At 52.5% G+C, this 15895-nt stretch overlaps 1 protein-coding gene across 1 annotated transcript in view; it reads right to left on the bottom strand.

Moving 5' to 3' along the window:
* Positions 1 to 15895, bottom strand: part of PPP1R12B (protein phosphatase 1 regulatory subunit 12B) — a 61574-nt gene that overhangs the window by 32565 nt on the left and 13114 nt on the right. The window contains exons 4-13 of the mRNA XM_087828932.1: positions 15079 to 15238; positions 14390 to 14534; positions 13442 to 13516; positions 12995 to 13074; positions 12278 to 12414; positions 11615 to 11718; positions 10181 to 10381; positions 9384 to 9466; positions 8425 to 8550; positions 2368 to 2544 (exon numbers count right to left, since the gene is read on the bottom strand). Of these exons, the coding sequence (XP_087685058.1) occupies positions 2368 to 2544; positions 8425 to 8550; positions 9384 to 9466; positions 10181 to 10381; positions 11615 to 11718; positions 12278 to 12414; positions 12995 to 13074; positions 13442 to 13516; positions 14390 to 14534; positions 15079 to 15238 (1288 nt within the window). The remainder of the gene's footprint in view (positions 1 to 2367; positions 2545 to 8424; positions 8551 to 9383; positions 9467 to 10180; positions 10382 to 11614; positions 11719 to 12277; positions 12415 to 12994; positions 13075 to 13441; positions 13517 to 14389; positions 14535 to 15078; positions 15239 to 15895) is intronic.

Here is a 15895-nt window from a genome sequence, read left to right as displayed (position 1 = left end):
TGCCCCCCACCCCATCATAATGGCAATACTTTATCCCTCTGGAACTCTGGAAAATGCGGGGGAAAAGCAGAAAATAAGAATTACCCATAACCCTCAGAACAACCCAGTGTTAACACTCCCACGCTTGTCACTTGGTATCACCAAGTATCCTTCTGTACCTGGCGCCGTCCACTAACAACACAGCTGCAGTTAAAATCCCGGGTAAAGTACAGGGTGTGGAGCGGACCTGGTCTGTCAGAACACACGTTTGCAGAAAAGGAAAACTATCTGTGCAGGATTCACACCAGACCTGCCCCCAGTCCACGTGCTCTGATGGAGCTCGTTTCTGAGATGACCTGTCCATGGGCCAGATCTGGCTGAGGCCAGTTTTAAAGTCCCACTTATCCCAATGGCTACTAATTGCTCCAACTGGACCAGGGAGCACCAGCTTCACCACGGATCCCCAGTGGGGTCACGGTGCTGCCATGATGAGCTGCTCACACAGTGCAGCAGCTTTAGGAGAATTAGCGCCCGGCAGGCACTTTTAGAAGGAAAATTTAGCTGTTTTCAAACATGTGACTCTTTTTTCTTTCAGCTTCTCTAGAGGGAGAAGTTAAACAGCTTTCATTCTGTAACAGCTTGAACAATACGTGTTATTTGACGAACTCAGTCCAGAGCCGACATGCCCAGGGGGACCCACAGCTGGAGAACAGGGGTCCAGCTCCCGTTAGAGCCAAGAAGTCTGCATGGTTGGCCCTGCCCACCCTGCTAGCTCTGCAGTTTCCAACATGCACCCAGCGGAACCCAGGTCTCCAGTGTCTGTAAAAGCAACAAAGCTACTCCACAGATACAGACCGTGGGAAAGGCTGCAAATTCCATGCCCGCCCCCCACCCCCACCCCAAGAGGAACCATCGGCAGGCCTCTGAGTGGTCGGTCATCCTGTTGAACTCGGGTTAACCGCCCTGCGCAGACTCGTCTGGCCGCAGGATGCTTGCTCTTCATCTGAATCTATTTCACAAAAGCTGCTTTCAGAAGCACAGTACTGGCCATACCTTCTCCCAGCCCAGGTGGGTTGAACTCGTCCCTTGAATTTCCTGTGTCCTCCAGACCGCCAGCCTCAGAGTACTACTCACAGGTGACTAGTAGCTGCCTTTCAGAGACGGCTTGGCCACCTCCTCTGTCCCACTGCTCAGTCTAATTTAGATGGGGGGCAGGGGGTAGCGAGGTGAGAGCTACGGTCCGGGGTTTCTTTCTAGAATTAACTGTGGTGGTGGCTGAACGAACCTGTGCACAGGGAGAACTGCCGAACTGTCATGTAACTGGGTAAGTCCCATGGCACGTGAACGACGTCTCTACACAGCTATCGCTCCTGCTGGATCTGCACATGAACCCAGGTCCACGCTGGCTTTGAGACAGGCCGCACTCTCCCCCTCCTCTGCCTTCTGTCCCTGACTTTCCACACATTAGGTGGTGTCCTCAGTCTCCTGCCCACCCCAGTTTCTTTCCAGCACCGCACTTTCTGCCTGGACGCTCGTCCCTGTCTCGCCACCTGGTCTCACTCTGAGCGCGGCACTCTCAGGACATTGACCCCTGGTCCCCAGGAAGGGTAGTTCTCCCTACAAGGCTGTCCTAAGGCCTCGGAGGGTTACACCACACGCGTGATGACCTGATGTCTGCTGTCTCGCCAGCAGACGCGTCCCTGGGTCTGTCCCCGCGTGTCCTGGGGCAACCACGTACTCGGCCATGGCAGGTGAATGCCAGTGCACACCAGGGACTATGCCCGCAGGTCTTTATGGGGCGTTGTATTTATTTACCTTGTGCCATCTCCTTTTTATTACCCAATGAACATTTATTACCCAGGAAAATCTAATGTCTACTTGTTATCTTGTGCCACCCCTGCCTGATAAACCAGTCCCATCACAAGGCATCAACATCTCCATCTAACTCTCGGTCTACGTGCTGCTCCTCCGGCAAACACGTCCTAGCCGAGCTGTACCACGAGAGGCACAGCAGGTGCTCAGCAAACACCCATCCCTCTGCCACATCCAGAGTACAACAGTGTCTGACCACACAGGGGACTGAAACCCCAGTCAAAGCCACAGCTGAAGTCCTCTGTGCCTTCAGAGACCCCACCTGTGCCACCCCTCAGAAGGCCTGACAATGGTCATAGACAGAGGAGCCTGTCTCCACGACAGAACAGGCACTGCTATTAAATAATCAGGAATAATTTAGGTCTCCACTGAAAATCTCCCTGAGGCAAAATCCAAAACCCAAGCTGAATATAAAGATCTATTTTCATAAACATATTTGAGATTGGGGAACTTCCCACCTGCCCCATCTTCCACCTCCCAGGAGAACCCCACAAACGAAACCAGCAGGCAGCGCACCTCCGTCTCTCCCTGGCTTCCACGGAGGAGTCCGTCCCAGGCGTGGACAGCAGAGGGGCACCTGTGACCCCGTTGGCAGTGCTGGGCGGGGGGCGGTTGGTGATCACACACAGAGGGGTGCTCGGAGAGACGCTGTCTTTCTCTGCTGTGGAGTCGGCCGGGGACTTGTGAGGAGTCCTGAAATCAGAACGACACAGCAGAGGGTGTGTTCAGGAGCGCGCACCACAAGGCGCAGGGAGAGAAAGCAGGAGACAGGCGGAGCTCGCGCAGCTTCTCGCTCAGGTTCTGCCTGCCAGCTGCTTTTAACTCCAAGCTCTTGAATCTCAGAACAGTGTGAGTACACAGTTGGACGTCCTCTGCCTGAGGAGTAATGTGTTATGAGATTTATTTTTTTTGCTTGAGATTAAATTTTTCTAAGAAATTAGCTGTGGCTACGGGTGAGGCCGTGGCATGTACGACCCCGAGCACTGCCTGGTCTCTGCGCAGGGGCGGGGCAGGCCGTGCTGAAGACCACAGCGCAGTCACTGACTCGTCTCCTCCACCTGCCCGGAGTCCTCACCCTGGGTGGTAACCGTCCCCTTAGGATGTACAGAGGCACCTGCCAAACCCTGCGACCCCAGGACAACCAGCCTGCCCTCCCCCAGCTCAGCCAGCTGCACTCTCCATTTATCCAAATGCCTGACTTTGTGATCACGACCGCACGTACGAGAATCAGAACAAACGAACCGGGTTCTGTATGTAACCTTAACTGCAGGCTTCCAGCAGGCAGGCCTGTAATTACCGTCATCTACACAAAAACATGATCTTTGTTTCTCAGCAAAGAGTGAGACCAACCACTGGCTCTCGACCCAAAAAGCTGTCAGTGGTGCTGTAGCAGCTTGTTGCTGGGGTAACGGATCCAAAACGGACTCTCACGAAGATGGAAAAAGCAATGAATATCACGGATGCTAAAAATCTGTTTTTTTTCACCTCCTCACAATGACCAGAAATGTTTATAAGCTTACTTTCAAATAATCACATGATCAGAATAAGCTTGAAACAAATTGTCAGATCCTAAAGGTCTAAACATGGTACCTAGATGCAAATATAAAAACAGAACAGTTTGTGACGTGGGATCAAAAGAACCCAAGGCAACATTTTGTGTTCATTTTTTTAAACTAAAAAATGAGGCAAGTAATTCCTCAGATTCGAGATGTCTATAGGAAGTACTAATAAATCAGCCAGAAACAAAGCTGTACAGATTACACTTACCACGACCTGGCCTGAAGTTCTTTTCAGGTTAACAGCATGTTTTGGTCTCTGTAATTCCTTATACTGTGGAAATGCCAAGGACTTTGCCTCATTACACTGTGGAACAGGACTTTCGCTGCTACTCTGACATGTGGTATAATTTGACAAAGAGAGTGTTCGGAAGAGCTCCAGAGAGAGGGTCAGAGGCTTTGGGGCATCTTGGGGCTAAACTTCAGCCCACTTAACCTCTCTAGTCGTCATCTATAAAACGGGGGTCATGGTACCTTAAAATGCAGGGGTCTCGTGATGATTCAATGAAATACTGTGTGCAGGACACTTAGTAAGGCGCCCAGAATAAAAACTCCACGGAAGCAAAACAGTGCATCTGACAGGAGCTCTGAAATGGACAGAGCCGGGCTCGAGTCCCGCCTCAGTTCCCCACTAGCTGTGTGACCCGGGCAGGCGATTCAGTTTTGGTCTCTGGGTCCTCACCTATGAAATGAGGCACCATTCATGCACTGGGGGGCCCTTTATGACTATAAACGACACCCGTGCCTGAGGCTGCCTAACCACGTCACTTCCCTTTTCTTCCTAACGGAGCCTGTATGTTATCGAGGGCAGCAATGTACCTGGTTAAACGTCCACATTTTCTACCCTGGCTGCTAGAGGTAGCCAGTGAGATAGGAGCAGAAAATGAGTGCTTTCTGGGAAAATTCTCAGTTCAGAGGCATCCTTCTCTGCACAGTGCCCCCTTTCCTCTGTCGCCCTGCCTAGAATGCGGCCATGACGGCTGGAGCTCCGCAGCTGTTTTGCACCAAGAGGCAACCAATGGAAATGGAAGCCAGGTCTAAGGACTGTGAAGCAAAGAGAAGGCACCTGGATCCTCCAACGACTTTGGAGCTGTGTGCCAGCCCTGCTTATTTCTGGATTTTCTTAAGGAAAAAAACACACCTTTATCACATTTAAGCCGTTATTATTTGTACTTGCTGTTATGTGTGAGTAAAGCGAATTCCGATGTAATTTTTGTGCAGTATCTGACCCAACACCTGGCACATGACAGGGTTCAGCAGAGGCAGCTGTTGTTTCTTCCCAGGCGTGGTTCTTAACAGTTAATCAGGGAGCCTCCCTGGGTCTGTGTCGTCCTTGATGGGGATGCTTACGGTGCCTGCGCAAATGCATTACGATGACCACCCAATAAGCTTCTACACAACTGTATGGTGAGACTATAAGTAACCCACCATGAGCCCACTGTCCTGGCAAAACAGATGACCACAACTGTTTTAGGGGATGAAGCTGGTAACTGAAAAATATCCATCAGGCACCACCCTCAGTGTGTCCTGTGGCGACAATGCCCTCGTCAACACTTGCATTTCCTCCGTGTTGGCTGTAGAAACAAGATCCCAAGAAGGAGTCCCTTTGTCATCCCCAAAGTAAAAAGGTGTCTGGCCATATGGGACTGAAACCCGTTAAAGCCACAGCTGGTCCTCTGAGCGTTCACAGTGACCCCGCCCCCGCCACCCCTTAGACGACCTAGGATCCAAGGAGACGCTGCCTGGAACAGAGTTCAGACCAACACATGTCTCTCCCGCCCCCCGGAGTTTCCAGCAAATACTCACTGGCTGGGAGTTCTCAGGAGGCCATGGGACTTTTGAAACAAGAGTTAACTAACTCTGCTTCTGATTTGGTTTGTATGCCATCTTCCAAAAAGATTAATGAAAGAGCCCTACTTGTAAGTACGGGAAAATTCTTATGAATGTGTGAGATTTACCACAACGGTAGGACCTTAAGTTGCAACCACAACTGGTAAGGTGACCAAGGGATGGAAGCAGTCAGTCCGTGGGTGCTGAACCCCCAGCACAAACACCCAGCTGGCGACTGTTCAAAAGGCAGCTGCTGGCTGGCAGTGATGTCACAGCAAAGCAGCCTCACCGAGGGACGGATGTTTTGCGGGGACTCATGTTGCTTCTACACTGATGAGCCTCTTTGGCTCATGTCTCTCATGCGTCCAGAGGCATCAGGTGCGATGACTGTAAGTGAAGTGGCTCCGAGAAGCCTTACCTGCCATACGGTGCAGGTGCGCAGTGTCTGCACTGCCAGGAGCAGGGCAAGAAGAGGCAGGCTGCCACCTGCTGCCCGACAGGTGAAGGAGCCATGGGAATGGGCGAGGCAGCAGGAGATGAACTGCATGGGCTGAAATGGAGGGACCTGTGGGGCCACTACTTCTACCAAGGGCAGCACTGAAAAACACACACATCGAGTTCCTCAGGTCATGCCGCCCACCCCCAGCCACTGCCCGGCACCTCCCCCCAGTGCCAAGAGGAAGGCAGGACAGAGAGGGGTCGCGCTGGAAGAGGAGAGACCAGCGAGAGCCTACCGCTGGCAGCAAGCAGGCACCTGCCAATCACCCGAGGAGGGAGGAACTCGGAGAGGACAGGCCACGTGCAACCAGAGGAAGAACATGGGGGGGTGGGGGTAGAAAGGGAAGCAGCAGGAGACAGAATCGCTGTGTTAGGAAAACCAATTCCCAACCGACCCCACGGCAAAAGTCACGCACCCCACCCACCGGTGTCCACTGTTACAGAAGTAGCTCTGACAGGCTGAGTGAAGCCAAGAGTCTGCAGAGTTTGGAGCAGAGATTTCAAAGGAAGCGTGGATCAGGGTCAGGAAGCTCTGTGGACAAAGTGCCTGTGGGTGGACCTAAGAGTTCCGAGTCTAGAAGCCACAGTCTGGGCGATACCAAGACAGCTTTTCTCTTTCCACTGAACGTACGTAAGAACCATCTCAACTGCAGCAGTTATTTGGGTTAAAGTTTAAGAAACTTTCCTGTCTATGATAGTGATGAGACATCTAAGGGGTGACCATAAAACACTATGGACCTTCTTTGGAAGAGATGCATCTTATTGGGCCATAAAGGACTTTCTGCCTGGAGATGAGATGACAGAACCTGAAAAGGTGTTGAGCTCGGCATAGCCCAGGTGACACTTGCTTTTCAAACAGAGATGGTGCAAGATTCTTTGCTTTTGAAAAGATAACAAGATTTTGTAAAACCCAAAAGGGCCTTAGGGTTACAGGAGAAAAGCTTTGAAATCCCAAGTATGAAGCACGTTCTCAATCTTTTCTCAGAAAATGCCCCCATCAGGAAGCCTGCCTTCCACCTCCACAGAGGCGGCCCTTTCTCCTCTGCTCACCAGTCATGCCCAGCGACTCCACCAAACCATGTGCTGCTTGTTCAGCCCTGGGCCAATAATCTGGATTGTGAACCCCAATAAACCCACCACAAAGTAATGGCCAGCCTGAGCATCTAGGGCAGCTTCCTCTCTCCAAGATCAACATTCTCTCAGAAAAGTCTTTTTGGATCTAGCTGTAAGCTGTGATGACGTATCTAGACTGATGCCTTAGTCTTAGACAAGGAGATGCCGGCCTCAGTAAGCCAAGGATGCCGAGCCTGTGGGAGACAGCTCCAGTGACCAAGGGACAAGGCCGAGCCTGTGGAGACAGCTCCAGTGACCAGGGGACATAGCTGAGCCCATGAGAAAGCTCCAGTGACCAGGGAACAAGGCTGAGCCCGTGAGACAGCTCCAGTGACCAGGGGACGAGGCTGAGCCTGTGGAGAGAGCTCCAGTGACCAGGGGACATAACTGAGCCCATGAGAAAGCTCCAGTGACCAGGGAACAAGGCTGAGCCCGTGAGACAGCTCCAGTGACCAGGGGACGAGGCTGAGCCTGTGGAGAGAGCTCCAGTGACCAGGGGACAAGGCTGAGCCTGTGAGACAGCTCCAGTGACCAGGGAACAAGGCTGAGCCTGTGAGACAGCTCCAGTGACCAGGGAACAAGGCTGAGCCTGTGAGATAGCTCCAGTGACCAAGGGACAAGGCTGAGCCCGTGAGACAGCTCCAGTGACCAAGGGACAAGGCTGAGCCTCCCTCACAGGCGTCTCCGAACAGCGGCTGTTTGTCTCATAGCTCACATGTTCCGACATTAACTAGTAAACAAGGTTCTCTTGATAAGTAGAAATAAGTCTAAATCCCAAACACAGTGTAAGGTCAAAGCCTGCGTCTAGGTGCCCATCAGTGACCTACACCACCTGCCGGTGAGGATAAGCAGGAAGGGGCAGCAGGAGGGTGAGCAGCAGAGACGAGAGAGCTCAGAGTGAGCAATGAGAAGCAGATTCCTCCACGTCAGCAGCAATGTTCAGATTAAACACTAACTGAGAAGATATGAGAGCTCGATGGCTCTGGCCAAGGTGCTCTGCTTGCCGGCTGGTACAGGGCAGAGAAGATAATCACAGAAGAGGGACAGATGAGAAAAGAGGGAGCCCATGTACCTTCTCTGCACCAAACTTGCGAGTTTCACATCTTGACGGACCTGAGGGCCATGAGTCATAAAGAGAAAACAACCCAAGTCCCTCGGCTGACAGGCTTTGCAGCATGAAATGTCCCGACGCAGCCCACAGCCGCTGTCTCCCTCACCACCCGGCAGCCTCCACCAAACACACTGCGATGAGAACGGCCGTTACTTTAGACCCAGGGCAGGAGGCCACAGTCCTGCTTGGAGTTCCGGGGGCACTTCTGCTGGGCGGTTTAACCAGACCCAGGGTGGAGCGTGAGCTCAGGCCTGCCCGTGGTGAGGATTTGGAATTGGCTTACTTTAACTCATTTAGAAAAACTAATTTTAATTTCAAATTAGTCAAGCGTTACTACCACGAAATCTAACATAATTCATTTCCTGACTTATTTTTGTGGTGCTTGCTGGCTGTAAATGTGCAGTTACTAACCGCGTACCCCAGGCCACAGTGGGGCACTCGCCTCCCGCCCACGGGACCTGGTACCTTTTCAGGTAGGTGGACACATAAGTGGAAGGGGCAATGGTCTGCGGAGTCTCACTCCCCTTGGCTTCGTCCCTCCGCAGCTGCCGTGTGTATGAGCCGCTCCTCACCAGGTTTACAGCTGATTCTCTGAGAGGCAGAAAGGAAACCAAAGCAAACACTGACTCTCCCACCAGAGTCCGCACGCTGCGCGAAGGAGCCAGGAGCAGGCTGAGTGCGGCTGGAGCAATGATCTCGCTGTGTCTGCTGCTCCCACTCTGTGCAGAGGATGAGTGAAGGCTCATCTGCTGCCTTCCTCAACTTCAAAGCTGACTCATTTCAGCTGAGTCCCATGTGAAAGGCCTCCAAACCTTTCATAACGGGAGCTCACGTCTGTTCCCCCTTTACAACGCTTTGCAAATCTGCCCCCAGCAGGAGGCAGAGAAGGGGCAGATGAGGAAGATGTCACAGGGAAAGAGGAAAGAGAAGGACCTGCTGCGGCCTCATTAGCATCACCAGTGAAAGGCGCCAGGAAAGGCTGTGGCAGTGGTTCTGACCACACGGTCAACTCTAGCCTTTGCTACAGCTGCATCTGCAGAGTGGTCCCTCTCAGACATGTGTGTGCATCTGAGTCATCCATGGACTGTTGCTAGAATGGAGAGTCCAGTTCAGATCTGGGTGGAGCCTGAGAGTCTGCATTTCTGACGTGCCCAGGTGATGCCTGGGAGGACTGCACCTGAGACAGGTTGTAGGTCAGCTTCTGCTCTGAGACTCAGTGATGAATTCATTTTAACAGATAAGGAAGACTGAAATTTTATCTACTTACAAATCAGAAGCTGATCAATTCAACAAAACAGCAATACTGTTAGTGGTTGCCCTGGGGTGGGCCTGTGCTGGGCATAAGGGCACCTGAGAAGGTAGAGACCCTGCCGTTCCAGGCCTGCCGTGGACGAGCCCACCAGGGAGGGGCCTCGTGCAGTTACCTGTTCTCTTTCTCTTCAGCGTCACTTGTGCTGCTGAGCCTCCGGGGCGCCAGGGAGCTAAAATAGCTTTTGTTTTCTCTTTCCTGTAAAACCAAGACAGGTGAAGCATGGAGCAGGTACACCCGGACCAGTGGTCATGTATTTGGGGTGGAAGGGCAGAAATGGGTTCACCCATAAATCTTATTTCCAGCTTCAGTCCCATTCCAGGTGGCGTCTGTTACAAAGGGTTAGCTCTCAAAGGCTTATTCCCAAGGTTCCTCCGTGAAAAACCAACATGCAGGGAAATGACCTCCTGGAAAAGCTGGGACAGCCAGACAAGGAGTAGCCCCCCCTCCCCCCCGCCGTCCCTGAAACCAGCCACAGGGGCCGAGAGGGGCAGGGCTCCAAGGGAGACCAACCGCCAACTGTCTGGAACCAACAGTGAAGAAAGGCAATGAGCTGCCTGTGGAGTTGGCCGGACCACATCCACGAGTGAGCGAGCGGGACACTGAGCCTTGTCCTCAGCAAGGACCTGCCTGAGCTTCAGTGCATGGAGAGGCCCGCCGAGGACTCTGCTTCCAAACATGGGAAGAGTAAGTGACTGGTGTTGGCTCAGGGACCTTTGGGCCACGCTTCTGACTTATTTTTTGCCCATGGTAAGGAGGAAACGGAGATGTGAGTGCAAGCTATGCTGAAAGGAAGGGTTTTTCTTTCTGCTAAGCAGGCAAAGCAAGCGAACAGCTCTTGATCAAGCTGTCCTTTCACTCATCCCGAGAGTGAATTTCCTGGAAGGAACCTGCCTGGAGCCTGTGCCGCACCTTGTCTCTGTTGTCCAGCAGAGCGGAGATGCGAGGACTGGACGCAGAGCGGGAGAGGGCGGAGCCCCGGTCCCTCGCAGCTTCCCGGGTGTCGGCCACCGCACTCAGCGTGTTGTGGCTGCCGGTCTTTCTGAGTCCCAGGCGCCATGAAGAAGGAGACTCGTCCTTGGGCTCCTCCAGCTGGTTAAAAAGGCTGGCGATCTGCAAGGGAAGGAGCAAACAGGAGAGAGAAGGAAGGGACCTGGAGACTCCTTTCAGCCCCTCGAGACTCCTTTCAGCCCCTCTGCCTCTGTACCCTAGAACCTGATAAGGCCACAGGCTCTCAGCCAGTGCTCCCGCCCTCACCTGCAGACACCACACACCCTGAGGCTGCCTTTGTCCCTGAGCCAGAAAGAGCCCCAGACTCTCAACACAGCTCCCCTTGACGGGGCTGCTCTGAGAAATCAGACACACTCCCGTGTCTGTGCAGCCAGTGCCGAGCTCGGACACACCTCCTCTCGCCAGGTAACTGAAAATAGGATGCTTGTCTAGGTCTCAACATGCCCATTTGAGAAACGGGAGAAAGAGCATACTCCCCTCACACAGGAGCTGAGCCCCAGTGTATGTGCACACGTGGGAGGTGCTGAGATGAGGTGCTAGTCTAATTTAAGTAATTCCTAGAAAATACTCGGAAGGCCCTGCACACCAGTGCTAATTTCATTTCAAGAAAACAGTTATTTGATCCAGAGTCATCATTTCACTTAAAAAATTTTACCATCACAAAGAAGCTTATGGAAAACTTTCACTGTCCTTAATTATGTCACTTTGTCGTAAACCACAGAAAACAACAGTGTTGGCCCAAAGACTGTCTGGGGTATAAGGGCCTTCAGAACACCAGCCAACCATCCCTCCCAGGTCCTTGTCCAGAGAGCGGGACACCCTTCCTGGTGGAACAGTGACAAGTGACAGCACAACAGAAACGCAAAATCACTCGTCCCATGTCACACCTGGACTTCCTCTTTTCACTGGTCATTTGCATGTATCTGTCTGGCTTTGGAGGCCTGGCTCTGAGGGGAAATGCCTGTCCTGGCATTATTTTAGCAACGTGGAATAAGTATATGTGTGTGATCACACCGAGCTGTGGGAGATGCGTGAGGCTGCCTTCGTCGTGAACCCTGTCACAGCGACACCCTGGAGTGAGTGAGGCATCAGGCCTCTGTTTCCAGGATGACACCAGAATGCAGCCTTTTCAATTCACGAGGTACTGAGAGGACCAATAAGCTGAAATAAAGTAGCACTGTTTAAAGGCACCCAGCGTTTTGTTAGGGCACTGAGCAGACCATACAGGCAAGAATGTATTTTTATTGTTTTGTAAGACTGTATCCTTAAGGCCTTTCTAAGTATGTTACTGCAGTTGGGCAAACATAATATCCAAATTAATCCCAAAATACTCACCCTCCGGGCTGAGGAGGTATTCTGAGCTGGTGCTGGTGTCTGCTCCATGATACGGCCCTTGCTTTCTGAGTTGGAATGGTTGACAACGGCCTCTGGCTTTTGATCTATTTAAGACACAGGAGGCACAAGTGCACATGTGAAAATCTTGTCTCTGTGCATGTGCTTTCCTGCTAACAAAACAGGTTTACCCATCACCCAAACTGACTAGGGCTGCATATGCTTGACCTCAAACTGATGAAACCTCTAGCACCTTCTAAAACCTTTATTGTGGGCCCTGCTACAGCTGAGCTCAGGGAACACGGACTACACTATAAGCTCAATGCCCAGCCTCCCCTCTAATGGGTTTCCCAGCTGGACAGACACAGGAGGCACCAACCAAACGTGCCTCTGTAAGACCCATGTCCTCTGCCTCGCCCAGGACCCAAGGTCGGAACTGGTGGCGTCCACACAGGACTTCTTTGCATACCCTGTCCTGTGGCTACAGGACAACTGCTCTAACTCAGCTCACCACTTTAACGATCGAGTTCTCACTAGCGGAACTAGCAGAATCTCATCTCTGAAAGCGGAAAGCACATTCCCTTGAGCCCTCTGAGGCTCCGGCTCTGATGGGCAGTGTGTATCTCGCACGGGAAACACAGGACCGTGCAGGAACGTCTGCATTACCTGCCTCCTTCTCAGTCTCAGACTCGGATGCCTCGTCTTCACCCTCCTCCTCCGAGCTGGAGCTGCTGGACGCCTTGTTTCCTTCCTCCGCTTCGTGGGATTCGGGTGTCTCCTCCTCGTAGAGCATCTTTTCTTTGCTAAATTAAAGAAGACAGTTCAAGTGTCATTCAGAAACAACAACCATCTCTTAAGTGCACTGACAGTCGGCATCAGGAGGATGAGGCTATAAACCTGTTGCAGCAACAACAGGAATGTGTTCAGATCTCTTTCTGCAGCTGCTCTGAGTCTCGCCCTTTACACTCTAAGGCTGCTGTTTGACTGTGGAATGTGACTAAGGAGCTCCAGCCTGTTCAACAAAGAAAAGAGGGCCACGACCTGGGTGCTGCCAGAGCAGGTGAATATAAGTCGCCTAACAACAGTTACTTATGACAAGCTTATGACACGCGGGGATCCTGCTGGCTCTGGGGTGGTCCCTGAGCCCATGGAATGTCCCATCAGGGAGGAGGCTGGGATTCGGGACCCCCTAAGCTGGGGAACAAGAAATGCTGCCCAATGTCGATTCATTCCCCCCTACCCTCAGTGTCTCCCCACACATCAATGCCCCTCCCTGCCTTCACATGATCCCACACATTCAAAGATCATTTGGCTAAAATCAAAGTTTTCTCATTGCACAAATCCTCAGCTAAGTGTCACAAACGCATGCCCCCAACGTCTTACTTCTTGAAGAGTCCGCTCTGCAATCTGCTGTTCAGGTCCGACTCAATGAGCTTATTCCGTGTCTCCTTTTCACTTCGAAGCTGGAAAGTGAGAAAAGGCAAGAGGTTGACCCTTGACAAAAATCAGTACAGGGGAGGACTCAACATGGAACCGTCATTCTGAAGACGACAAGGCCAACACTGAGGGGAGGAAAGAACGGTCACTTTCTAGGACACAAGGGGAACTGCTAGTCCGTTATTTTTAACTTCCAGCTGATTGAAGGCTTTCTTGTGATGAGTGAACTTTAACAACCACGGTTTCTGGGATCTTTCCTTTTAACAGGACGCTGACAGGGCCTGGAGGAAAAGAGTGCCCTCTTCGGAATGAAGACATGACCAGAGCAAGACACAGAGATGCCTGGGGTGGGCTGAGACTGTCCGACCACTCTCAAGCACCCCGTGGACTCACCACACTCTGCTTCTTCTGGAGCATCTCCAGGTGCTCCACAAGGCCCTCGTCAGCCACATCAAATGGTGTCTGGCCCTGGGGGAGAGAAGGTACCATTACCGTGAGAAACAGAGCAGGGATTACGAGACTCTACCAGAGTATCTTCAATAGTCACTGCTGCCTGAACCAGTGACAGCTGCTTCCCTCGTGATCGGCTCTACATTATGACAAGGCCTTCGTCTATCACAGAGAGACAGAAAACCCTTACGGATAGAGTTTATAATTTGTAAACAGTATTGAGGAAATGACCACATCATTTGGACGCTTACTGCCTTTCTCTGGACCTTTTCCTAAATGGTCTTTCCTAAATGATAACTCGATAGGGGCTCTCAGAAGCCTCAGGGGGACCTGGGCGCATGTGCACGAAAGACCAGTTCCTCGGAAGAGGGCAGGGCTGTCTCCTCTGGGAAATACCAGGGACCTGAACCCACAATCAGAGAGCAGACATGGATCAGGAGGGGGGGGCAGATAGGAACAGCCCTCACTAAAGGGCCGCGTCTCTGAATTCCTAAAGTTCCATAGACATGGGAAAGTGAGGAACACAATTTCAGCCAAACTTGTAATTATTACGTTTTTTAATGACTGAATGTGAAGGGAGTCCAGCTATTAAAAGTCTTAGAATTAAAAATATAGTAAAGTAAAATCTTCCACACCTCCTCATAGACGGCAGCCTCCTGTTAGCTTGTTTTAAAGGCTTCAACATTGGTGGAATCAGGGGGCTGGGTCACTGGAGCTTCATTTACCCAGTAAACCCCTTTGTGTTGATACAGGGCTCAGGGAGCAGCCCCATAGCCACAGCGATGTGTGTCCCATGTCCCCGGCCAGTGAGCCTGGCCGTTCACAGACCCTGAGCCTCAGCTGCAGGCCCGGCACAGTCCTGCTGCCCATGCGGAGGCCTGGCTGGCTCACCAGCTTGTTCCTGATGTCCATGTCGCAGAGGGCCTCTGCCAGGATGGAGCATGCCTCCTTCACCCCCCAGTGCGCAGCGGCATGGAGGGGTGTCCAGCCGTCGTGGTCCTGCACGTCCAGGTCATAGCCAGCCTGAATTAACAGTCTGAGAAGAAAACCAAACAGGACGTTTGTATTCTCTGTTTCAGTTTCCTGCCAAGTACACAAACACCTAGCAGAGCCCAGGGGTCACAGCTCTCCTGTCCCTCAGGCATAGCTTGGGTTTCAGTTACACACTGAGGCCCCATCACAGCAAGGCTGAGCCACCCCAAGGCCATGTGGGACCCCTGGGCACAGTCGTTCCACCTGCACAGCGTTTGGATCTGTATCACTGACTAATGAGCCCAGAGAGACCGTCTGTGTCCAAAGAGGCCCCAATGACCATAAATCAGTCCTGCGTGATGTGTCGCAGAGGAGGTGGCCACAGGGATATTAACACTGGCCCCTGGAACTGGGAAAGGCCCGTAAGGTCATCTTCTCAGCCAGGCTACCCTCATACATGCCAGTGAGAAGCCAGAGGGACAGCAGAGGCTGGGGGGGTCCATGGAGGAACCCCAGCAAACGTAAGGGAAGACTGCACAAAGACACAGCAGGCTGGGAATCTCATTCTGCTCGCTCACGCCTCCCCAAGGCCGAGGTGGATGACACACCTGAGGACCTCGGAGTAGCCCTTGGCAGCAGCCACGTGCAGGGCGGTGGCCCCCGAGCGAGCCTGCCTGGTGTCCTCTATCTTCCCGCTGTTGAGCCACTGCCTTGAGTCCTGAAGCATCCGCTGCTCTTCCTCCTTCCGTGCCTGCTCGAGGTCGACCCCTGTGGGAGCCACGGGCACAGAGGTCACCAAGGCCACTCAGCCTTAGACTCAAGCACACCCTAAACACAGCCACAGGCAGCCCTTCAGTCACCAGCCCGGCACCCATCAGATCACCCTCGTGTGGAGCAATGGCATTTATAAGTTCTTAGTTTTGCCAACATCAGAGTGTCAGGAGTGTAACGAGATGGCAGGTCCATCAGGGACAGGCCCAAGAACACAAAGACCAAAGGGGCCACTGTGTTTATGTCAGGGTCTCTGTTCAAAGCCGTCCATCCCAAAGTCCTCTTCCTGGTCACAGCACTTCAGTCTCCACCATCCCCTGAGGTGAAAATTACAGTCTCCACAGCCCAGGAAACAGATGAGGAGAGAGACACAGAGGCCACAGAACACGCTCGAGCTGCCACCACAGCTCTGACGGCCTAGGTCTGGGCGGAAGACTCGGCATCAACTCTAATTCAACAGGTCTCAAAACTGCACAAGGGGAGCAGAAAAACCAAGCGTCCACGGCTCCAGAACAGGGAGGGCCAGGTACGAGATGCATTCAGCTCTGGAAAGTCTGCAACACATGGGTGTGGGTGTGGCCAGCACTGGCCTCTCTCCTAAGAGTCACACCAGGAAGGCCCTTGCAGCTGGGTCCTTGGAACCAGGGCAGGTCC

This window comes from Miniopterus natalensis, chromosome 21 (assembly GCF_054644295.1).
Source record: "Miniopterus natalensis isolate mMinNat1 chromosome 21, mMinNat1.hap1, whole genome shotgun sequence".
Classification (NCBI taxonomy): Eukaryota; Metazoa; Chordata; class Mammalia; order Chiroptera; family Miniopteridae; genus Miniopterus; species Miniopterus natalensis.
The sequence above is the reverse complement of the archived record's forward strand: the minus strand, read 5'-3'. Positions and strand labels throughout refer to the sequence as shown.